At 61.0% G+C, this 24,054-nt stretch overlaps 1 protein-coding gene across 4 annotated transcripts in view; it reads right to left on the bottom strand.

Moving 5' to 3' along the window:
- The window catches only part of INPP5A (inositol polyphosphate-5-phosphatase A), a 178,099-nt gene that overhangs the window by 84,644 nt on the left and 69,401 nt on the right, over positions 1–24,054 (bottom strand). For 3 of the 4 annotated variants that reach the window (XM_045439323.1, XM_045439320.1, XM_045439321.1), the window contains exon 4: positions 22,542–22,629. The exons of the other annotated variant lie outside the window; for it this stretch is intronic. In XM_045439323.1, the coding sequence (XP_045295279.1) occupies positions 22,542–22,629 (88 nt within the window). The remainder of the gene's footprint in view (positions 1–22,541; positions 22,630–24,054) is intronic. 4 annotated transcript variants of the gene reach the window in all.

The following is a 24,054-nucleotide window of genomic DNA, read 5'->3' as shown; positions in this document are numbered from 1 at the left end:
ACTAAAAAGACTTAATTGATTTTTAAATTTCCATTACACTGGGAACACCATCTACTTCGGAATCAAATAAGTCAGTGGGTCCCTGTAGGCGGAAATGCTACCCAGCAGCATTCTGAGTGGGCCGTGTCCTCCCACAGCCTCACGGTCCGGTCACTGTCACCGGTCCCTGCGGCACGAAGCCCGGGGGGTGTCGAACCCTTCACTTCCCACCGCGAGCACATGCGCCCCGCACCCTCCTCGGTCCGCGTCTCTGCGCGAAGAATGTCCTCGTGTGGGTCTGCTGGTGACAGAGTCCTCACGGCTGCACCCGAACGAACCTGTCCGTGTCACTCTCCCTCCCGACAGGTGCTCGGCGGCTGCTGCCCTCGGGCTAACCGCTGCCCCGTGAAGGCAGCCCACCCCCTCCCCGCGCGGCCTCTGAAACATCCTCTGCGTCTGTGGCTTTGCTCGGCCTCACTGTGGTCTGTCGGGGTCCCCGGGATTCCTGACTTTGTGTGTTGAGGTCTCTCACACTGGAGAACTGTCATTTATTACCTCTTCAAAAATGACTTCTTGTTCCTCTCCCAGCTTTGTCCTCAGGCTCTATCCTCAGTGTGTCAGGCCTCGCACCTTCCGTGTCCAGTCACGTCCACCCCATCCTTTCTGCGTCTCTGCGGTTTTAGCGATGTGACTGGGGCAAACGCACCAGGATGGCCTCAGTCGCCCCTTCTGTAAATAGGACTAATCATCCAATTCCTTCTCCGTGAAGGTCACGGGAGACCCCATACACATACCAGGGTCTGTGAGAGAAGCCACTGCGACACACAGCTCTCCTCTGGCAGCCCTAGTCTGGGGGTCCGCCGACTCAGCCTCTGGGACGCGGGTCCCTAAGCCGGCATTTCCCCAAAGGCCCTCCAGGTCAACACGCACGGCCCTGACCGTCACCCCACCTTCTTCCACCGCGGCCCCTTCCTGGGTGAGCAAGTTCCTCTCCCGGGTTTGGGGGCCTCCGTCAGTCAGCGGGCGGCTGTGTACCCGACACGGGAAGACAACCCCGGCACCTGCCCTCCAGGGTTGCCAGGAGCCCTCGCGGGTGGTTCATGTAACACGCACGCTGTGACGGTGCTGTGACCGTTCAAGGCCAACTATCGTTCCTATTGGGTGCTATCATTAGCTATTTCCTCTTGCCCCCAGTGCCCTCAGCCCGCTGCAGGAGGACAGGACGGCCTCAAATGTGGCCTGGCTGACCCCAGGATGCAGGGCATGGCAGGGAGGGGCACGCCGGCCAAGGCGGGGGGGGGGGGGGCTTTCTGCTTCCACAGCACAGAGGCAGGGGCCTCACTGCTCACACCTTCTAAATCCCCCCGGGTGAGTCTGACGGCGCCCCCTCGTTCAGGGAGAGGCCACTGGGCACCGGCCCCCCGTGCCCCCGGGGTCCCCCCAGGAAGAGGGGTGAAGGACCAGCTCCGGCGCAACCCACGTTTCACATCACGGGCGGGCCGGCCGGCCGCTGACGCTCCCCACAATCTGAAAGGCCCTTTTGAGGCCAAATCACGGCCGCCCTGACGGGAAGAGCTATCCGCCACTCACGGCCTTGATGTCAGTGAGGCTTGCTAGCAACGCCCACGGAGGAGTGACCCCCACCGCCGGCCCGTGCGCACCTCCTCCGTCTGGTGCTGCTGCCCAACCACACAAATACCTATTGTTTTCCTTAAAAAGGAAAAGGACCGTGAGCCTGAGGGCAGGTGGGCCCTGCCGGGAGGCTCCCCCCTAAAAAGACGGACGTGCTGGCACGAGTCTGCTGTCGGGAGAATCTGCACAAAGGGAAAACCTGACAGGCGGGGGCAGGGAGCATCTGCCGGAACCCTCTAGAAAGCCAGTCTGAGGTGAGGTCATTCACAACCGCCAGCGTGAGGCACCTGTGAGGCACAGGTGACCTGGGAGCCACCCCCCCGCCCCCCGCTGCGCCTCCCTCTTTGGTGACCAGGGACTCACGGCATCCACCTGCCCAAGAATGTACCGGTGGGAACGACAGTCAGCCGGGGTGGGGGGGGGGCCCGCATGCCCCCTCTCTCAACGTGGTGAGAGGGTCTGACGCACGGGGGTGGTGCCACCAGGGGACACGGAGGCCCCGAGGCCCAGGGCGGGCAGAAGACAATCGGGGAGGAAGAGGGAAGGGGCTCAGGAGCCTGGGGCTTTGTGGACGGGGGTCCAGACACTCAGCGGGGCTCAGGGTCAGGGCCGGAGAGGCCAGAGGGATGACCGGGCATCGCCGGGACAGCAACAGGGGCACGATGCCACAAGTTCCAGGGCTGTGCAGACAGGAAGGGGCCACGGTGCTCGGGGACACGGAGGGCAGTCCCTCCCACATGGAGACCAGCCACATGAGCCTGACATGCGGTCTGTAAATGCAGCAGGTCATACCAGGAACCGTGCCCGACGAGGAGCGTGGTCCACACAACATGCCAAAACGCCACCGTGCACCACATGCCCACGTAGAGTGGGGAGAGGTGCCAGCACAAAGCTGTCCTGGAAGTCAAGGCCAACGACTCGAGCAACGAAACCTGCCTTCCCCGTGATGCTGGTCTCCCAAGCGCCCTGAGGCCCACACTCACTCTGTGGCAGACCCGGGCGCCAGCCACACGGGCCGGGCCTCACACGCTCCCCGGTCACCGTCACGGCAACGACACCGAGAGCAGCCGGCCGTCGTTCTCTCCCTGCTTCTACGGCAAAGGCCGAGCCAGACAGAGCACGGCCGTCTGACCCCAGGAAGCGTCCTCCTTGGGCACTGCTATTCCCAGTTTATAAAACAGACGTCACTGAGGCTCCCTCTCATCGTCTGTGAGGATGTGCTGGCAGGTCTAAAACTGCAAGGTTAAGAAAAACATGCAGTCATGTTTTCCCTCGTGTCCACCTCGGGCAGCGGGGCGCCCACTCCCGTGCTCGCCAGCTGCCCGCCACCCAGGACCGCGCACCAGCCCCGGGCCGTCCCGTACCTCGCGGCCGCTGGCTGTCGCGGTGGGGCTCACGGTCAGGTTCGTAGAAAACCTTGACAAAGGGCAGGTGCCCGGTGCAAGTGAGGCTTGGTGCAGGTGTGTGAGAGCACAGCTGGTTTTAAAGGAGAACAGAAACCAGCCGAACGGAAGTCGTGAGCACTGAGGACCACTGGGCTATTCAAGGAGTAAGGACAACGGGCAACAAGCTTTGAAGTCACATCAAAGAGAAATGACGGGCAAACCCGTCTAAGCTCCCTGTGCAAACCCACGTTTCACTTGGGGACAGGTAGGACTCTTTTTTCATTTCCCTGATCGTGTTTTAATTAAATCTCCAGCCGCCATTTAAAATAAAGCCATTATGGACAGTGATTCAGGAATTTCATCATTCCCTGTCGAGCTATGAAATCAATCACCTGAGTTTTTATTACGTAAGTTCTACAGAGTAAAACGGTTTGAGGCTGAGAGATCCGACGCGCTCTGATGTGAGCCAGGAGCGCGTCAGACGTGCTTCCCGAGAAGGTGGCGCATGCACACGCTGTGGGCGGGATGCCGCTTCGCATGGTGATCGCGGAGAACCTGAAGGCCACCTCGAGAGGGACGAAAATGTGAGGTTCCCCTGTCATTCTGTCTAAAGAAGGGCCTGGCAAAACGTCAACCTGGGATTTGCAAGAGTGAAGGGGGGGGTGTGGCCGCGGGCGCCCAGCAGCCCTGCCACCCCCCCCACCGCTCCCCACACACGGCTGGCCCCCACCGACGCCGGTACGTTAGAGAAACCGAGTAATTTCATCTGATGTTGCCTAGAAATAAGGAAAAATAACAAATACTTACAAAAGTTACACCTGAAAAATCTGCACTCAAACTTATGTTCAATGTACTTAGCAAAAAGGTCAAAGCTCGGAATTTGCTGGATAAATAAATGTTGGTGAGGCGGATGAATCACTGGAGAATTGGTGCATGGCAGCGAATGAATAACCTGCAAACGCTTCCCAAACCCCATTATTTCCCCTTTTCCAAGAGCCCAAGATTCATGTCCCCGCATGCCGCCAGTTCATTACCGAGAAATACCATCCCTCTTCCGGCCCTCGCCGGGCGGCACGCGGCCCCTCGAGGACCCTTTAATGTTTAATTCCCCATCATCCGCTCCGCTGAACAGCTTAATCTCTGCTTGTATGATCAATACTATATCAGTGTAAATTAAAATGACAATTTTAAAGTAATTAAGCCTGTTAATGCTCGATTCAAATGTCATTATTTGCACAAGGGATTGAGGAGAAATTACATCGTGTCCAGGGTGACAGGAAGATCTTTGAGCCTCCTCAATCCTGCTGCGTGGTGCCACTGGAGGCTTTAGCAAAGCGGATTAACTTCTGCCTCGCCCCGCCAGGGTACCTATCCAATTTCTAAAGAGGATAACGCAATTTGATAAATTTAATTCTGGCTACAAACTCAATTATTGTGATAACAGATGAAAACTGGGAGGAGACTCAAAACAAGGCCCACATTTCTAAAAACACACTTAGCTCGGGAATGAGATACAGCAGTTATGGTCTGATTTGATTTGTTCTCTCTCTTTCGAAAGCCCTTTAAATAATTACGGCGGTTGGATACAGCCGCCATTTATTAAATCATTTATTAAATTAAACAGCGCAGCTCTACCCCGAGAGGGGCTGCGGCTCCGTGCAAGCGTCCGCCGTCCGGAGCCCGAGAGGACAGCGGCCACGTCATTACATTAGCGGGCCTCACGAGGACCTACAGAGAGCCGCGGCAGCCCCCGACAAGACCTCGGTGGGCCCGGCCCCCGCTGGGAAAGCGGCCTCTGGCGCGTGCGGTCAGCGGCGGGGTGGGGTGGGCGAGCGGACACAGAAAGTGAGCCGGGGCGGCCCCCCCTCGGCCGCCAGGCTGCGGGACCGGGGCTCCGCCTGAGCTCCGCACACGACCCGCGGCACGGCGCTCACCGGGCTGCTCCGAGGGGCGGCGGCAAGCGCGGGGCCTCATCCGTCAGATGGGCAATAAAAATTGACAACCCAACATTAATTTCAGGACGAAGAGCAAAGCGTAACAATTTCCATGTGACGGATGTGGACGCGCCGCGCGGCCGATCCCTCGGGGTCTCCCCGGACGGTCGCAGACCCGCTCCCCTCCAGAAGGTGACCCGGAGCGGCCGCAGAGACGCCCGAGGCACCGGGGCCGCCGGCCGACCACCTTTCGCTCCCCTGTTCTCGGTGATGTGACGGGTTCTGGGTGCGGCGCGTGGGTCCGGACGCCACGTGTTCCGCGGAGGAGCGTGGTCTGTGGCCGGCAGGGCTGCACCGGGCCCCGTGCACACCGACGAGGCCTCAGCCGCCACCTGCCTCCCGTGTGAGCCGCGTGCACGTGCGAGCAGCGTGCAGGCCGCACTCTGGGCACCGGACACACCGACAGCCCTGAGTCTGAACCATTTCCCGTGTCCACGGATGAGGAACCAGACAGGGCCTCACGAGGCGCTGACAAGCGATCACAACGTGGACAGGAACGGTGACTAACAACCAGGCGTGCAATGACCTGATTTTACGGCAAACGTAAGGGAACGGCATGGTTAGGACTCTTCCCTTCCAGGCAGGAGACCCCAGATCTGAACGCTACGTTTCTTTGTGACAATTAAGGATCAGGTCCTCTCCTGAAAGGTAGCAGACACGAGCTAGAGGGGAAAGCGGGGGAAGAGCCGACTGTCAGGGTAGTTTCACGCACCTACTAAGGGGGCAGTTTGCCCGAAATCGAGAGGCGCGTGCGGTCTCAGGATGCGCAGTCTGGGAGGACGCATCCCAGCTGACGGGAAACAGGTGCTGCCTCGTCAGCCTGTTTTGAAAACACTGGAAAACCCACAAGGAACACCACGCGGTGTCTAAAGCCGGCTTTTCATTTCCTCTTGTCCGAGGCGCCTGGTGCACAAGGGGCCCGTCCCGGGGATTCGCTGGAGCCCGCGTGGCCCGGCCCCACCGGCCGCCACCACCTGGGGCGGCCGCAGGCAGAGACTCAGCACCTGGGCCGCGAGGGGCCCGATGGGGGCGCCAGCCTGACAGCCGCCCCCCCCTCCCCCACAGCAGAAGGATGTGGGACCCACGCGGGCGCCAGCACTGGCCCCTCCTTCAAGCCGACACGTGTGTCTAACACAGCAGACGGGAGGCGGCGTGGACTGCAGTGTGGGAGCAAGTCTAACAGACACAGATCCACGTAGCAGGCCTGCCGAGCACACGCCCTGCCGACGATAAGCCCGCCCCACAACGTCTGTCCGCACACGTGGGCCGGGGGATTCACCGACAGGCCACCAGAGACCGGCCCACAAGGCCACCACGGGCCACAACCGCCACGACCCAGGCTGATGGCCCTCGGCGGGCCGAATGCCACCGTGCGCGGGCAGCCTGGCACAGGGAGGCCGCGCCCTCTCTCGGGAAAACACGCTCCTCGCTCCCCTCGGGACGGGGCTGTGAGTGGAGCCCGGCCACCCCACTCTGCCGGGCGCTCTGCCGCCCTGACCGGTCACGGGAAGCGCAGGGACCGTCAGCCCAGAAGGCTGGTCAGGATGTCCACCTGCCTGTGCAGAACGAATCCGCAACATCCCCTGGGAAAGCCCGGAGCACAGGCGCAGTCGAGCCCCTCTCTCCTCCCTGGGTCCTGCGACTCCGCCGGGGTGTGACCCCCGGGGCGCGACCCTCATGACCCGCCCCCTGGACTCTCGGTCCACCTGTGACCTGGGCATCATCGGCTCTCGGCAGTGCCGTCTGGGCTTCTGGGAAAACCTCTGCACCGGTGTTCCTTTTGTCCCCTTTGGGGTGCTGAACACAGACGTCCAGGGAGGCCAGGGCCGGGGACCGCGCAGAAGTGCCCCGCAGCGGAGGACTCCCAGAGTGAAATGTCGCTCGAGGCCAAATGAGCAGAACAACAAGCCAGACTGTGAATCAACCGTGACTATTTTTTTTATGTTCACTGCTTCACTGATTTTCTGTCAAAAAATGCTAACAAGCAGGAAAGTCCTTAAGAGCTTTACAATTTTTCAGTTTGTTCACCAATACGTTTCGAGCGGCGTATTTGTTTCCTGGGCTGCGAGTGACACGGCCCTCGATCACGCCTGTCTGCGCCTGATGGATCGGCCGGCCGCGAGGCGCCCGTTCCGGATTCCTACCAGGGAGAGCCCGACTCGCACGGAGGAAGGGGCCGCTCGGACGGGCAGGGGACCCAGGGGAGTCCCCGTGGGGGCGGGAGGGAAGCAAGACGTATCGGCTGCCACGCTCAGAACTGGCCCAGCCGGGGCTCTGGGAAGAGGGCCGGGGAATCGCGTGCGGTGCCTCCGTGACCCCCGTGGACGGCGAGGACAGGCGAGGCCACGGCAGCTGTGTGAGCAGCCTGCGGGGGGAGAGGGGGCCCCTCTTTAGGCCACGTGGCTGCCGCGTGGGGTGGCTGTCCCTCCTCACACCCTGCCCCCCGGCAGACCCGCTCCTCGCCGAGATGGAGCCACCGCGGGCCGCAGCGCGAGCAGACGGGCTGAGGAGCAGGTCCCGGCGCTCACACAGGCCCACGTGCGACCTCCCTCTGTTCAGAGTGGGCCCACCGGTGCCCCCCGAGCACCCGGCCCAGCCCCGGGTCCAGACCGCCCGATGTGGGGCGTGCTCTCACTGACACCTGCTGTGCGCGCCCCCGGGTCTGCCGGCCAGCGCCCTCCGTGTCACGCTCCCGAAGGAGATTGTTTTCGGTACCAGCAAAGCCCGGCCGTCGCCCGGGAGGCACGGCTCCCGGACACACGGGGCAGGGCCACGGCTGGGACCAGCCACCCGGACAGGGGCGCAGAGATGCACACTGTGTGTGCTGGGCCTCGAGGGACACTTGCGGCAGACGGCACACCTCCAGGCCCCAAAAAAAGCTCACGGTCAGGAGGGAGGCCAGACACTGAACGAGGTGACTGCCACTGAGGAGGCGTGGGTGGAACAAAGGAAGAAGCTCCACGGAGAATCTGGAACCTGCGGATCTGAACTCGAGATGGGACACAACATACGAAAAAATGCAACGGCTCATAATCATAGAAATGGCCCCATTTCAGGCACATAACACATCTGCAAATCGACCGGACAACTACGAGCCACAAGACGGCACCCCTTCCGCCCAGAGCACAGACACAGCGTAGACTAAAGTTACTCTTAGGTTCAAAACCAGCACAGCTTCATTTGGTCTGAAGAACGCTCTGTTAACTTCACATCGACGGTATCTGTTCAGCGTGTGTGTGACGGTGACAGTAAGTCACACTGTGCTGTTCCTTCTTGTGGACCGACACGTGTCCTGACCCGTAAGACGCACGGCGATCTGCGTACCTGGTACACGAAGTCGGCTGGTGACGGACGCGTTTCCCTTCTCAGTTAAACGCTTCGAGGTCTGACTGCTCAGCCATTCACCACACGACTAGTTACAGCAGTTACCGATGGACGCCTAGCACTCAGGAATCCGCGCGGGCCGTGTGCACGCGGAGGGGGCCGGAGGCACGCACACACCCATGCAGCCGTCACGAGAGTCAGGAATGCCAGCGCGGCCACTGCTCCCGGGGTCCCCGTCCCAGGAAACCCCTGATTTGCCTTCTGCCATCACAGATTAGCGTGCATTTTCGAGAACATCCTATGCAATGGAATCCTGCGGGAAACCCGCGACACGCGGCCCGTTCCCTCGACGGTGGAGCAGGACTCCAGCTTGCCCATCGCCTGGGTGCTCACGGTCGGGACGCCCTGAACGCGTAGGTACCGTCCTTGCCGGACAGGCTCCTCCACTCTCTCAGGAAGACTCCTGGGATCGGAGCGGCCGGGATCCGATCACGGTCAGTGGGTTTTCACTTCCCAAGAAACTGCCAGTGTTCTCCCACGTGGTTGTGCGGGTCCACATCTCCACCTCAGCCACACCGGAGGGCCCAGTTCCTCCGCGCCCTCACCAGCACTGTGTGTTGTCGTTCCATCCAACAGCAGAAAGTCTGTGATCTCTGACGAACATGGCGTTCAGCCTCTTGCTCTGGAAACGGCTGGTGTTAAGTGATTTTCATGTGATTATTTGCCGTTTACAGAGCTTATTTGGTGAAGTGTCTCTTCAGAGCATTCAAAAATTCCGTTGTCTGGTTAGCACTAAGCTGTAAGAGCTCTTTATAAGATACAGTACTCTCGATGAAATTCCTTTGTCGGATATAATTTGCAAATATTTCCTCTCTGGCTGTGAACTGCCTATTCTTGTATCTTTCGAAGGGCGTGTGTTTTCCATTTTGATGAACTGCAATAGATTAACTTTCATTCATAATAGTTTGTGCTTTTTGTGTCACATTTAAGGAATCTTTATCAAAGCTGAGGTCACTAAGATTTTCTCTTACGTGTTCTTGCAGGAGTTCATAGTTTCAGCTCTGATACTAACTACGTCTGTGATCTGTTCAGAGTTAAGCTCTGAAATAAAGGCTGACTTTTTGCACACGGCCATCTAAATGTGACGGTGCCATCTGTGAAAAGATGACCCCACCCCACCCCACCCCCGTGAGTCGCCCGACCCCCTGTCAAGTCCAGTGGAGGGTCTATTCCTAAGTTCTCTACTCCGGTCCATGATGTGTTCATCTGGTTTCACGCCAATGCTACTCTGTCTCGATGACTGCAGATTTATAATAAGTCCTAATCAGATAGCGTTAAGTCCTCGTTGTGGCTAATCTAAATCCTTTATATGTCCACGTAAATTTTAGAACCGGTTTCCACCAAAAAACGGTCTGTTCAGATTTTGACAGGTACCACACTGACTCTTAACATCAATGTGAGGAGAAATGCTACCTAAATAGTACCGCCTTCCAATCCATGAACATAGTACATCTCTCCGCTTATTTAGATTTTCTTTAACTTCTCTCAGAGATGTGTTGCAGTGTTCAGTACACAGGTCTTGTGTATCTTTGGCCAAGTTTATTCCTAAATATTTTGTATTTTGATGCTATCATACATGGTAAAGTTATTTAAATTTCAAATTCCAACTGAATTGTTTGTGAGTTGACAGCTTATATAAAGCCGTAACTACACGACTAGATTCTTAAAACGTAAACAAAATACTTTTACGTTGGTCAATCCCTTCTGACTACTGGTGGAAGCACTTCATCCCATATTCTTCTTCTCCTGAAGGAGATACCGTCCTCATTAGTTTCAGTGCAGTTAATTCAGTAAAGCTGACCTTCAGTCTCACACCATTTCTACTCAGCTCTGGACTGTGTTTTCAGAAATAGAGCACAAAGGGGCAGACACGCATTTGGGAGCACATTGTGATCTGGCCGGAGTGAAAAGGCCTATGTAGGGGGCAATGCAGGCTTTGCTCTAGGCCTGGCCTGTTGTGTCTGGCTTCCTCACAAAGCTGAGATACCCAGATCTGCACTGTCTTCCACCTGCCGGGTTCGGTCCCACTTCTCTCTGGTGTTCACTAGGGCACGCCCCCGGACGGTTCGAGCTTAGACAGAGACCACTTGGCTTCAACAAGAGCTTCAAAGGCAGATCTGATAGATCTTTTAACTGTGGAACAATCTACCTACCCTTCTCTGTCTTTCCGTAGCCCCGATAACCTCACCTCCTTCCCCCAAACTGCACTGGTTTCCCATCGACCATCTAATCTTCAACTCCTTTGCCTGATACTCCAAAGGTCGCCAGGGTTCAGCCAATCTTTGTGACGGCCTCGGCTCAGATGACCGAAACCCTCCGCCCGCCGTATACAGCCGCTCAGGGCACCAAAGCACAGGTCCACATGCCTCCTCCCTGTCTTCAGCTCCCCTCCCCATGCAAGTCCTTCTTTGGGGTCACCGTGAAGAGAAGGAATCTCTGCCCTCTAAGTTGTTTCTTCCACAAAAAAATTAAAAAATTTTTTTCTTTTCTTTGGTTAAAAAAAAATCAGTTTTGCAAGGTTTGTTATGAAAAACAGCAGCGCCCTGATCATTTCGGTTTTCTCTTCCTAAGAGAAAATTACTTTCTTTTACTTGTTTTCTTTTGGTATTTACCTCCATCTCACTAAAACTTGTATTGCTACTTCTTGACTTTCTAGTTTTCAACATTATTGACTTTTCCACTCTGGAAGATGAAAACTTAATCCCTTGCCCTGGTTTCCTGTGCACTCACATGTCACGCACGTGCACTTCTGATCCCCTACCCTCTGGGTACAACAACATTTTTACTTGAACTGATAATCAGTATTTATGTCACCACAACCGTAGAAACGTTCTTCGTAACGGGAGAGCATTACGGCGGCCTTTCCCCTCTCCGACAGCTGTTTGTTTCTCCTGCGGTTCACAACTGGGTTCTCTTTGTGTCATCCGAGTCCCTCGCACGTGTCACCGTAATTCCCCCACACCCGCTCCTCTCATCTCGGTACGTCTCAGCACATCAGACAGCCTATCGCTGACACCTCCTGGGAGAGTCCTCTCAGAAACGGAACCAGCTTCACAACTGCTCACATGCCTGGCACGTGGTCCTCCTCCCGAGCTCTGCCTTCACCCCTGACCTGAGGACTCCCTGGGAGCTGGGGCTCGGGCCTCACACACAGGAGCACACGCTGGTGTTTCCAGAGCAGGACGGAGAGGGCATCGTGTCCAAGAAACAGGGCAAAGCCCTCCGCGGACTTTCGGTCATGGCGGAGGTGACCCAGATGCACGCGTGAACTCTCCGGTACGCACCCTCCGGGCGCTGCTACGTTCGAACCCCTGCTCCCTGTTTCCTGGATCACGCGCCCACTTTGTGGGGTACGGTATCTCCCGACGGCACTTCTTGACAAAGGGTGCTGGGGACAAGATCTTTTTTCAGATCTGACGTTATCAGATACACTCACTTTTCCCTGCTCACAGACTGGCCCGCGGGGATCGCGGATGGGAGCTTCCGGTATGCCAGGGCTTGGGGACAGCGCTCCCGTCTGTCATCTGCTCTCCAGCGCAGCCCTGGGAAGAGGGGGCCGCTGCGGCTCCCATGCCTTTGGCGAGAACATGGCCCTCCCCGGCCTCCCTCAGGGCCGCCCTGTGGGGCCTCACGGCTGGGTCTTCATACCCGCACCTCGCCGGAGCCCCAGTGCGGGCTGCCCGGGCAGGTGGGGCCGTGGGGCGCTGTGCGGGATCACGTGCTCCCCCGCTGGCAGCAGGCCACCCCCGAAGGGGCCCAGGAAGCACAGATCCGCGTCTCGTGCGGCCTCTGTGCACCCAAGGGCCCAGCCTGGAACGCGTTCCCTGCTTCCTTCCATGGCCACTCCCGCTCACTTTCCAGGTTCTCCTCGGAGCGGCCCGCTCGTGACTCCTGTTCCCACGAGGCCCCTGGGGCGCTCTCCACACCTGGTAACTGCACATCCGCGTATGTGTGCCCTCGAGCCTGTGTGCTCCACGTGGGCAGAGGCCCCGACGGCCCCTCGAGTGCACACAGTCACGCGTGGCAGCTATGGGTCACGGCCGGGTGTCGTGTGCACGCGCGTGCTCCCTGGAGTCTGTGAGCTCGAGGACAAGGAGCGGGCGGGTGTCGCGTGCAGCCGTCAGGCGTCACACCCGCGTGCTGTGCCGCGTGGAGCCAGCCCTCTGCCGGCACAATCGGCACCGGGCCCCAGCCGGCCGCGGGAGGGGGTGTTGGACTTCTCTCCCCCGTTCCCGCCGCGCAACCGGGCTGAGGACAGGCTGGTCCGCTGGAGCGAGGGTCCGACCGGCTCCCCCGGGCACAGAGGAGACCGGGCGAGCCCACTTCTCAGCGCTCTGGCTCCAGCCTCACGCCCGCACCGGGGGTTCTCTCTCAGCAGAGGACGAGCCCCGTCCTGTGTCTGCCACGCCTGCCGAGGTGCAGGGGCCAGACCAGGGTGTGCGGGTGACCGAGCTCGGTGCTCCGCTCACTGCTGAGGCTCAGATTCCGGCCGAGTCTGAGCACGGCCATCCTGCAAAACTCAGCTTTCTGAATCCGTGCTGCGGACGCACGCCACGTGGGCTTGTCAGCCATGCCGCCGACCAGCGCCCTGCCTTCCTCACGGAGGCACAGGACCTCTGCACACGCTCCACGGCTGGACACCCACGGCCGGCCCCCAGAGCTGCGGCCACACCGTTCTTTGCCTCTCTGGCTCTGGACTCTTCCGAGGCAGCTCTCGGCTTAGAATTGTGTGTACTTGGTGTGTAGACTGTGATGACCGGGCTGCCCGGCAGACCCTCCCTGTGCCCGTGAGCCTGCGGCGTGGACTCCCGGGCCCGAGGTCAGGGGCGACCACCCACCAGCACCGGCCCCGCCCGCGGAGCACCCCACCCGCGCTCCCGCAGACGCGCTCCTGCAGAGGGACGGACGGAAAGGCTTCAGGTCACCTTCACACTGCGAAGCCCGACGGAGTCGGGTGCCGAGGCCGGAAGATCCCGGTTCTTGGGAAGGAGGCCAACTTTCGGCCTCAACTCGCTGTCTCTGCATCGACTGGGGCACAGACAGGACCCTGGCCCGGCCTGTCCGCAGGGGAGCCCGTGCGCCGCCTTGCATCACCCTCTCCGGTCCGGGGGGAGGGGACGGAGAGGCGGCACTCTGGCACTCGGCGCAGTAAGCGTCCGCGTGCACTCGTAGGGCACGCCATCCTTCTGGAATATGTGTCTCGTCTGAAACATGGCTTCCAGAGGCAGACGTGGTGCCCAGAACAAAGGGAAATGCCAGAGACGGGATTACGGTCAGAAAACAGGACTGCGTGCCTGGACGCTCACAGATGTCTGGCGCTCAGAGACAAGCCCTCTGCTGGGGAGTGGCCATCTGGGGCCCAGGGGAGCTGGTCACGTGTTCAGTATGATGGGGCTCCTCCTGCCTCCCACCCTAAACCTCGGATCAGAGCGATGCTCCCAAGGCGCCCCCCCCTCCCCCCCCCCCGCCATCACACAGTGCGGTCAGCCCTTCCCCGACCACCTGGCTCCAGCCTTGCTCCTTCGGCCACGACCCCACCCTCCCCGCTGGCGACCGTCCCTCTCTCCGGCCGGCGCACCAGCCACCCTCAGAAACGTCCGTGGGGCTCCCGAACCTGTTCTGGCTTCAGTCGGTCGGAACCCCAGGCCCCCGCGTGAGGCACGGAAGCAGTCTCTGTGCTCTGGGTTCCAGTCCGAGCAGACGCAGAAGAGCCTCCGTGTGCCCCTGCCTCCCCTCCGTCCAGTGGCGAACGCGGGTTACGCGCAGGTGCTGTGCGACGCCCTTGTCGAGCGCATCGACCGGCGCCGGCACGGGCCCCCCACGCCTCCTGCTACCAACACGCAGCATCAGCAAGAGAGACGGCTCGCGCAAAGAACATCCGGCCGTGGCGTTGCTTGGCCCACGAGCAGGCCGCCAAGCAGGTCCTCCCGGAGGAGGACGTGGTGGGGGGTGCAAAGGGCCGACCGGGGCGGCGAGGGCCAGAATCCCGAGTCCCGGGGCCAGGGCCCCTTCTTCCCGCGGCCCTGCTGCCGGGTCCAGCCCGGGGGCCCCCAGGGCCAGCAGCTTCTCGTTCCAGACGCTGGAGAGTGGGAAATGGTTGCAGGGAACCCTGGCTCTGGGGGCGGCAAGACGTGCTATCGATCACGGGCCAGGTTTCAAGTCCTCAGTCTTCCCAGCAAAGTTTTTGTCCCCGCAAACAGCTGCACGGGAATGGCCATCCTGCCATCTCCCCTGTCCTTCCCTCTCCCATTCTCCTGCTGGGCCACGCGGATCCACGCTGTGTGGCCCTGGGGACTCGGCCAGAGCCCTGGGGGCTCCTGAAAGCCTTTTCTCGAGAAGCACACGGTCCCCCCACGCCCACCAAGAACCGCAGCATCCGAGACGCCCGCCTGCCCGCCGCACCTCACTCGGCCGCGGGCCGCTGGGGCACCCACAGGCCAGGGCCCTGTTGGGTACAGGGGTTTCCGGAGGTGACGGGGGATCTGCTGTGCCAGGACATACCCAGCGTCCCCTCAGAATGCACAGAGCCGGGTAAAACCAGCCTCGCGGCACCCGTGCTACCCTGCTCGACAGCCCCATGCCACCTCATCCGTCAGAGGCAAATAAAAAAGTCAAGCGCAAATGTATAAAAAATTATGATAGAAGCCCTAAATAAGGCAGGGACTGCAAGCTTATTGAGTCAAAAATCAATCAATCAATGAGTGAGTGGATCAGAAGCACCTCATAAGCCCCAAAGAAATAATTTGCCCAAACACTGGGATTTAACAGTGGAAGACCAAATTTCAACACTTTTAGGAAGTAAATAATGAAAAATCAATTCAAAGAAAAAACAGATCAAGAACCCTGGACCCTGACGTGCCGACACATTTATTGCCGAGGCCGTTTCTCGGCTGACCCGAAAACTTCGGGGGGTGTTTATTTACTTTCAGCACCTTCCAGAGATCAATATTTTTAATTTGGATCCGAGTTATTATTTTTCACATCACAGCAGCGGGGAGTGGAGTAAAGTGGCTCATATTTTAGTGCTAAAAAGATCGATATGACAGCTTCACCTTCACTTCGGGCCCCCGCCGCTGCCCAGCCGCACATCACCGCGTCCCGCGGGGCTGCAGGTGCCGCCGAGGGGAGCGGGTCGTTACCGCCAGCAGAGCAGACAGCGTGATTTAGCTGAGCGCGGAGGGCCCGGTGCCCTCGGAAAACCAATCTTGTTCCTCACACTCCATCAGGCCTGTCTGGCCCCACAGGCGGGGCGCGGAGGCGGGGCGCAGCCACGGGAGGGGGGGCCTCTCCTGGAGCAGATTAGTTCCCTCATCACAAATGCATTTGCCTCCTTTCCCTTTCCTCAGATCAAAGAACATCAGTAAACTCCATTAATTTTCCATAAATTTCCCCTAAAATCTTACTCGGGAGAGCAGACACAGGAGGAGGGGGCCGATCGTGGGGGGAGCACGGGGGAGGTGGAGGGGCACCTCCTCCAGTGCACGCCTTCCCGCCAGCAGGGCCGGGGCCCAGGGGGGAGCAGGCAGGGGCCCGCAGCAGTGGGAAGGGAGGGGAGCAGGTGCAGCCCCCCTTGCCCCCCCAGCAGATCTGGGGCAAATGGGAGGCAGGCCCCCACTGATGAAGGCCCAGAACCTCCCAGAAAAGTGGGTCCAAGGCCAGCACCGAGCCCTCCCGCCCCGTGCTTCCCCGTGGGGACCCTCCTCTCAGCACTGCCAAAGACAACGTGGGGTTGGGGGTGGGGAAGGAGCCCCCCAACCAGAGAGGAAAGTAAGAGGGAGCCCGGTCTGTTGGTGACGAGCAGTCCCGGTGTCCCGGGACGGGGAGCCATCGGCATGGGCACTCCCAGCCCGGTGGGGGCCAACCGCTCCTAGGCCCTCCTGGGCACCAGGGCCTGCCCTCAGGCTGCATGGTCTGACCACAAGGGAGGACTCGTAAGGCAGCCACCGCACGTTCCCGGGAAGGAGAGCCTGCTGGATGGGATGGGTTTGCCGAGCAAAGGTTTCAGGCCAGGGAGGAGGGGTGCTCACCGGAGGGGAGCCCGCAAAGGGCAGCTGACAGCCCTCTCCGGAGGTCTGCACACGCACGGAGCCACGCTCCCAGGATGCCATGGTGTCCCTAGAGCTCTTGGCGGTGAACCGCTGCTTTGGACCACACTTCTTGCCTCACAGAAGGGAACTCAACCTGCGCACCTCTTACCGGGAACTGAACTGGCTGGCCGAGCCGGCCGGGGCACCGCAGGGAACGGGGGCATCTGGGTCTCCCCACTAAGGGCTCGGAGCCCGGGAAGCCCGCTCCCCAGCCCACAGACCCACCCGGGGCCTCTGGGTGAGGCCGCGTTCCGGGCGCTAAAGGACACAACACGTCTCTGGCTCCAGACCCCTCTGCCCAGAAGAAACCCCACTCTCAGAGCTTCGAGGAGAAGTCGGAGGCTCCGTGTGCTAAGGCAGCCCTGCGGTCACAAAAGCACTCTCCACGGACTCTCCGTGCTCTCCGTGCCGGGAGGCCACCAGGGCACTTGCCCAGCTCCGGCCCGCCACTGCCTGGGAGCTCTCACGGCTTGTAAGACCCTGGCAGGAGCTCACGGCTCCCGCCCAGACACGGCTTCCCTCTTTCAGCTGCCGGCTGTGCAGGCGTCGGCCCAGTGCCAGCAGGGACGGCATCCTCGGGCCCACCCGCACCTGCCCTGCAGATCGCAACACGTGCACCACTGGCGCTGCCCGGCCACGCGTGGCTCCCGGGCCCCAGAGGCTCCGCGGGGCCTGCAGCGTGCAGACCGGCAGGGGCCTCGCGGGCTGGGCTTGGTGCCCGTCGCCCCCGGCTTCTCCGCCAAGAGGACGGCCCGGTCCGTGCCCGCCACCGAGCCGACGCTGCCCAAGGAAAAGCCGCTGAGCCAGCGCGCTCACCTGCAGCCTCACGTTCTAGAAGCACCTGTCCCAGAAACGGAAGGGCTCCCCGGGGAACGCGACCTCGGCCTGCACCTCCTCGGAATGGCCCCTGACGCCGCGCATCCTGCCTCAGGAGCCAGGTGACCCCCCTCTGTCCTCCTCCTCCTCCTCCTCCTCCTCCTCCTCCTCCTCACAGGACACCCAGTGAGGGGAGGACGGGTGGCCTCTGGCCGTGCCTCTGTGAGCCTCCCCCAGCCCAGAAGCCCTGAATTCACACAACGGGGGGGCCTGCCTGGCACACGCACGGCAGACGCTCCGTTCCTGCAGTGAAACGAGACGAGGAAATTATACCAAAATAAATTTGCAATCTCTTCCTCATTTAGCCATTTCTGAAGGCAGAGTATAGGAAAGCCGTTCCCTTCACGTCCCTCTATCGACGTTCAGGCTTTTCCGGTGGTAAGTGATGTGTTTTCTATGTTCCTCCGGCGAAATGAGACACAATTCCTGTGGTATCAGGTCTCCAATCAATAGACACTGGGAAGCCCTGGAAAACTACACCGGGCACTTCCTCAGTGTCAAGGCACGAGTGGCCGCGCCCTGGGCTGCTGTGAAGTCAACTGTGACCAACCGTGGGGCGCCTGTGACGTCACCGGGAGTTTCCCAAGAGGCAGATCCTGGAAGGCTTCGTGTGGGAAGCGTTTCAGGGCACTCGGGACCCAGGCGCCCCTGGCGGCGGGGGGTGCTGGCTGTCATTCCGAGGGTGTCAGGTCCCTCCCACGTGGCGGGCAAGGGGACCTGCGGGCCCGGGCCCCAGGAAGCCGGCAGTCTGAGGAGCGCCCCACCTACCTCAGAGCCCACGCCTGTAACTGAGAAGGCCCTTGAGCCACCTTTATGTGTCATAAGCCCGGAACATACCCGCCTGTCCACACGGATCCTGGGACGTGTGGAGGGTGTGTGGGCAATGTCCTCGGCAGGGAACAGGGGTGCTGGCAAAGGGCAGAGGTGCATGTGACAGGGACCGGTCCTCCAGGGCCAGGGGGAACAGAGAGGCCCCGGGAAGGAGGGGAGGGGGGGAAGGGGGCCACGTACAGCGGGGGAGGGGGAACGCACGGAGGGCAGGACGCACAGCAAGGTGGCTGCCACCTCCTCCCACGTGGCGGGCACCACAGAGTCTCCGCCCACAGGAAGGGATGACCTGGGGACATGAGGCCCATGCTGTGAACGTGCTGTGAGGCGCGGGCACGCCAGGGATCCTGTGGACGCTGAGGCCTGGCCAGACACGCTGAGCGGTGGCCGCCGGCTTCTCTCCCAGATGCTGCCGCGTCCCCGGCTACGACGGGTCAGGCGCCCCGCACGAGCTCCGGGTCACTCGCACCTCGCCACCTGGTGCCTGGGCGGGGACACGGGAGCAGGGGCAGGGAGGCCGGTGCACAGGGGTCCAGTCCTGCTGGAAGGGACACCACCGCTCCTGAGCCTCCTCTCCGGCCGGTCCCGGTGCAGTGGCCACAGCACCGTCAGCATCTACCTTCTGTCCCACAGCCTGGCGTGCTCTGTCCACGTGGCGGGACCAGGACGAGAACGCCTTCACACCTGCTGGCGATCAGCACTGGCACGTCTCGGTTCTTCGTGGGCAAACACAAAAGCTCACTGGGATGTGGAAAGCGGAAAGCCTGACGGGACACTGAAGGGCCCGGCGTTCTGTCGTGGAGAAGGCCTCCCCCAGAGGAAGGACGGCGGGGCGTTCGGTCAGGTCCTCCCGGGACGTGCGGGCCGACTCCAGGGCTGGGCCAGGGCAGGGCGGCACTCAGGGATGGGGCTTCAGGGAGGTGGGCAGCCAGAAAGGAGACGCAGCAGGGCCGCTTCCTGGACGCTGCCACAGGGGGAAGGACCTGAGGGCACCGGACGCAGCCCGCCCACTCCCGGCCCACCCCTCCAGCTCACGCGTGGCTGTGCTGCTGTGCCCACGCCCTGGGCCGGGGTCCTCAGTCTGCCCTCAGGGATGTCCCCGTGAGTTCCCGCGAATGGACAGGGTCTGGCAGCCCTATGAAGAAGACGCCCTCCGGCCTCCACCTTCCAGGGAAGCAGGAAGCAGGTGACCCAGCCGGCGACCGGGCCACCACACCGGGGGCAGCCATTGGGGGCTGGGATGACACCAGCCTCCTCATCAGTAAGTGGCCCCCCAGCACGACTCTTAGGTGCAAACCAAACTTCACGTAATTGTTGCTGATTTGAGTCTAGAAAAAGCCCTGTGAGCATCTCCTGAACCAAAAGCTTGACACCAAGTGCTGCTTTGGCGCCATCTTCTGGTGACCAGGGGCACTGGTGGGCTCCCGACGCAGTCGGCAGGACCCCCCCCCCCCCCCCCCCCGCCACCCACACAGAGCCATCCAGGCGGAGCCCCCACCCAGGCCCAGAGCCCCCTGCCCCCCCCCCAGGCTGAGTCCCCCAGGCCCAGAGGCCCCCTCAGGCCGCAGCTCCCCAAGCTCAGACCCACCCCAGGCCCAGAGCCCACCCCCCAGGCCCAACCCCCACTCCAGGCCACAGCCCCCACGCTTCTGTGTGCAGAGCAAACCCCCACGGTCATGTTCATACACCAGGTGCAGCTTCAGGCTCAACCTCTTTCTGGGAACAGGCCACTATTTTCTGATCCCTATTAATACCTGTGACAGCATTTATGTACAAGATAAATTCATTTCAATTTCCTTTTTCAATTAATGGCCTATTATTTGAACCACACTCAGCTAAAAATACTGCTCCAATGCCATTAATCTTGTAAAAATTAAATTTTCCTCCGTCTGACAGGCAGAGGCCACCAGGCTGGGGTGGGAGAGTGGCCACACAGCTGGCCAGTGTAGCCCAGCCCTGCCCAGGACCCTGGGGGTGCAGGGTCCCCTCGACCAGGACGTCCGGAGGCCCCAGCAACGATGGTTCCACCCACGGCACGCTGAGGGGGGCGACGGAAGGGCACAGAGGTGCTCCAGGGGCCCCAGGGTCAAACAGGATTTTATCGCCAACCATCAGCATCACGGTCACGAGGCAGGATCACACACACTCGGACCTCTGTGCCAACTCTGGGATGCGCTCCAACGTCTAGAGCTGCACCGTCCATTCCCCACCCGCTACACACGGCTGTCTGGTTATCCGGGGGCCATCAGCACACCTCACCCAGGACTGCGGCCGCAGGAGGGGAGCCCCCACCTCCCCACTGTGCACCCCCCCACCCACCCAAGGGAAAGCCGGTCCACAGCACTGTGCAGACGCCCCAGGACCGGCCGCCAGGCGCCCACAGCCGCTGCAGGCAGGCCAGGCCTCCCGGCCCCTCCCCCCGACCCCATCCGGTCCTGCGACACCTCACCTGCAGACAAGGCCTCAGCGGCGCAGGCCTGAGCCGCACCCGAGGCAGTGTGCCGGCGGCTCCTTCTGCGGCCCCGTGCTGGCCAGTCCCGCCCAGCCGGATGCCATTCTCCAGCCCGGTCTGAGGCTCCCACCAAGCAGCACGGCCACGTCTCCGGCTAACGTGACGTTTCTGTGTTTATGACCGAGAGACGAAAGCACTGCCCATCTCAACTAAAACGCCACGGATGTTGGGTGCTCCCTGGCTCCAGACGCTTTAAGTCTGAAAACCTATCCGCCAAAGAACAGACTGGATGTGACACGACCGTGAAGTACTTCAATGCACCAACTGGACAGCAAGGTCCTCCGGCGGGGAGAGCGTGGGCTCCAGCCTCTGTGCCTCCTCGGGGGGGGGGCTGCGGGTGGGTCCCCCTCCCCAAACGCCCCGTGCCACTCAATCTGTCACGCGGCTGCCCTTCCCATCGGCGTCCCGCCAAGGGCAGCAGGGTCACGCTGGCGGGCAGCATCGGTCGGTGCGAGGCGGTGTCGAAGCCCGTGCTTGCCACGGCTCCGTCCTCCCAGCTGCCAGCGGCCGTGCACGTGTGCAAGCCCCGACGCTGGACCCGCAGCCCACGCGGTCGTGTCCTCTTGAGGGGCTGACGCCCTCGTCTGTGCACCGGGCCCCTTGACCCCTGGCGCGCTCCTCGTCGTACAACTGGTTCTACGCACCCACACGTTTCGTCCAATTTTGAAAAGTTTCAGCCAATTCGTTAGGTGCCTGCTGTCTCCTGCTCCCTCGCATCCTGGGGCTCCACTTACGCGCACACCGGACCCCTGGACGCCGTACCCCACGGTGATGTCCCGGCAGTGCCTTCCGCGTGTGCTGTGAGTGCTTCCCGCTGCCAGGGCTGCGAGTTCGACTGCTGTCCCCTCCCCTCCGCTCGCCCCAAACCCATGCAGCTTCCATCAGAGCTGCCGTGACTCCATCTGAACCAGTCCTGATGGGAGAAGCAGGAAGCAGGGTCCCAGCGCAGGGAAGCGTGAGGGTCAAGAGAAGAGTGTTCTTCTGTCCAGGGCGGGCTGAGAGCCAGCGGCCCTCGGCCCAGGGCAGGAAGGCAGAGGGAGCACGGGGCTGCGGCGGCCTGCGCGTGGCGTGCCTGCGCCGGGATGTGGCTGACACAGGTGGCGGTGAGGCCACGTGTGGGTGTGGAGGGGGGCAGGGGTGCCTGAGGACAGCAGGCGCGGGGCCCGGGGGGTCCCATGGGCACGTGACGGTGACCATCTCAGCCACGGAAGGTACCACCGAGCTGGCACGGACACCCTGAATTCAGAGACCGCAAACGGACAGATGCCTTTCTAACCACAGGGCCATCTCTAGTGCCGCTCCCTGAGCAGGACACGGCTCCCCGGCCCCGCCTGCTCTCGGCACACCAGCACCCACCGCCCCATGCGACCAGCACGCAATGGCCGAGCGCCTGCTGCATACCAGGCTCCTGGCAACACGACAGCGGTGAGGTGAAGGACGCCGGGAACAGAAGCCGGAGGAAACTAAGCTAACGACGCAGCCCTGAGCTCTCCCCAGGGATGGGGGGTGAGATGCCTCAGTCGCTCGAACCAACAACCAGCGACTCAAAACCCATCTGACGTCTGCTCCTCCGAGAAGCCTCCAGCCTCCCCAGCACCTTGTGCCCCCCGCAGCCGCTGCACCCCAGCGGGGCCCCCTTTCCGGGCGTCCGCTGACCCCCGGACCAAGGACTGTCGCAGGAGAGGCCAGGCCCCCCGGGGTGGGCTGCTTGGGCCCACAGAGGGACTGGCCTCCGTCACTCGAGCTCTGCGGAGCAGATCCAGGGATGGGCTTAATCCCTCGCCTCTGTGAAGAGCCCCCCACTTGCGATCACCATCCCACAGGCCACGGCCCGGGCTGAATCCATGCAGCAGAAGACACGTACCGTGAAATGCTCCTGGGATTTGAAGTTCTCGTCCAGGTAGACGCGAGCCCTGTTGTACTCCTTCATGGCGTCACTTGACAACAGCTCTCTAGAAGGAAAACAGGGGGTTTCTCTGGGATAAAAGCCACCCAAAAAGCTGCTGCCAGACCCAGGCTACTGGCTTGAACACCATGTCGTACGTCACCCCAAAAACGCCACCAAGCAGTGGTGGGAGGAAGGAAGGGCGGCAGACACCCAAACCCACTGTGTGCAGGTCGAGTCGGGCCATGTCGTCAGCTGCGGCCCCCCCCCCCCGACACCCGACAGATGCACAGGACCCAGAGGCCTCTCGGGGACAGAGACGTGGAGGTGGGGGGACACCGGGAGCTTGGCCAGGGCCGCACGCCGCAGCGGCACAACCCCAAACTCTGTGGGGTCTCCTGGCTGTTTGTGTCTCGTGCTAACGGAGAAGCAGGCCGGAGTCCACACGCCCCCGGGACCCAGGCAGGTCCCCCCACCAGGAGGAAAGCTGAGCATCAGCGGCCTGCCCCAGAGGCTTTACGACAGGAAGGAGGAAGGGTCTCGAACACCCCTCGTCAGAGGGGCTTCCTGGTCACCTCCCTGCCTCGTTTCACAACCAGAAAAGGCTTAGGCGGGCACCCACGTGTCACCTCAGCACGTGTGGCTGGAAGGGAGCCACCGTGCACCCAGAGCCCCGAGAATGCACCAGAGCCACGCCGGGAAGCGAGGGGGGCCTCCCTGCTCACCTGCCGGCTCCCCGGCCGAGGCCCCCCCCACCCTCCCACCAGCTCCGCAGCAGCAGGGAAGGGGGCACGTAGCCATCTGACCAGCCAGCACGGGGGTCAGACGGAAGAGGGGTTCGGGCCCCAAGAAGCCAAATGGAAGAAGGGAAGAGGCTATGTGCCTCGGGAGGGCTCACACCCCTCCCCCCCTGCAGCCTCCACCGTGTTCGCGGCAGGAAGCAAGGTGCAGACACACACCACACGATGGTCGGAACGTCTGGCGTCACGCCAGAAATTAACTTAGTGTGCAGAGAAGCAAAAAAATACAACCTACAACCTGCAGAGACAGACCTGGATGGAAAGAAGTCAGCCGAAAACACCCCTGAAGCAGGGGCTGTCCATGCAATCAAAGATTTCAAGGAAAGCACAAATATGAGGAAAAGCAAACGTGAAAACCACAAATTAAGCTTCTCAGGCTGAAAACAGAACTCACCGGGTGGACCTAAAAGCAGGTTAAAACCTAAGAAAATAAATAAGGAAGAGACCCGTGACTACAGCACACAGCAACAGAAATGACCCAAACTGAAGCAAAGAGCCTGGAAAATGTCGGAGGAAAAAGAGCTCAAGGGGCAGAGGGGCCCTGGGTGGTGACAGACAGGCCGACCCCAGGAAAGCCGAGTCAGAGACCCAAGAGAAGGGAAGGAGAAAAACAGGAAAGTGGTGAGCAAACTTTTCCCAAATATGATTAGAATTATAAACCCGCTGAAAAAGCTCAAACACAAGGGAAATCA

This window comes from Leopardus geoffroyi, chromosome D2 (genome assembly GCF_018350155.1).
Source record: "Leopardus geoffroyi isolate Oge1 chromosome D2, O.geoffroyi_Oge1_pat1.0, whole genome shotgun sequence".
In the NCBI taxonomy this organism is placed as follows: Eukaryota; Metazoa; Chordata; class Mammalia; order Carnivora; family Felidae; genus Leopardus; species Leopardus geoffroyi.
This window is presented reverse-complemented; position numbering and strand designations above follow the sequence as displayed.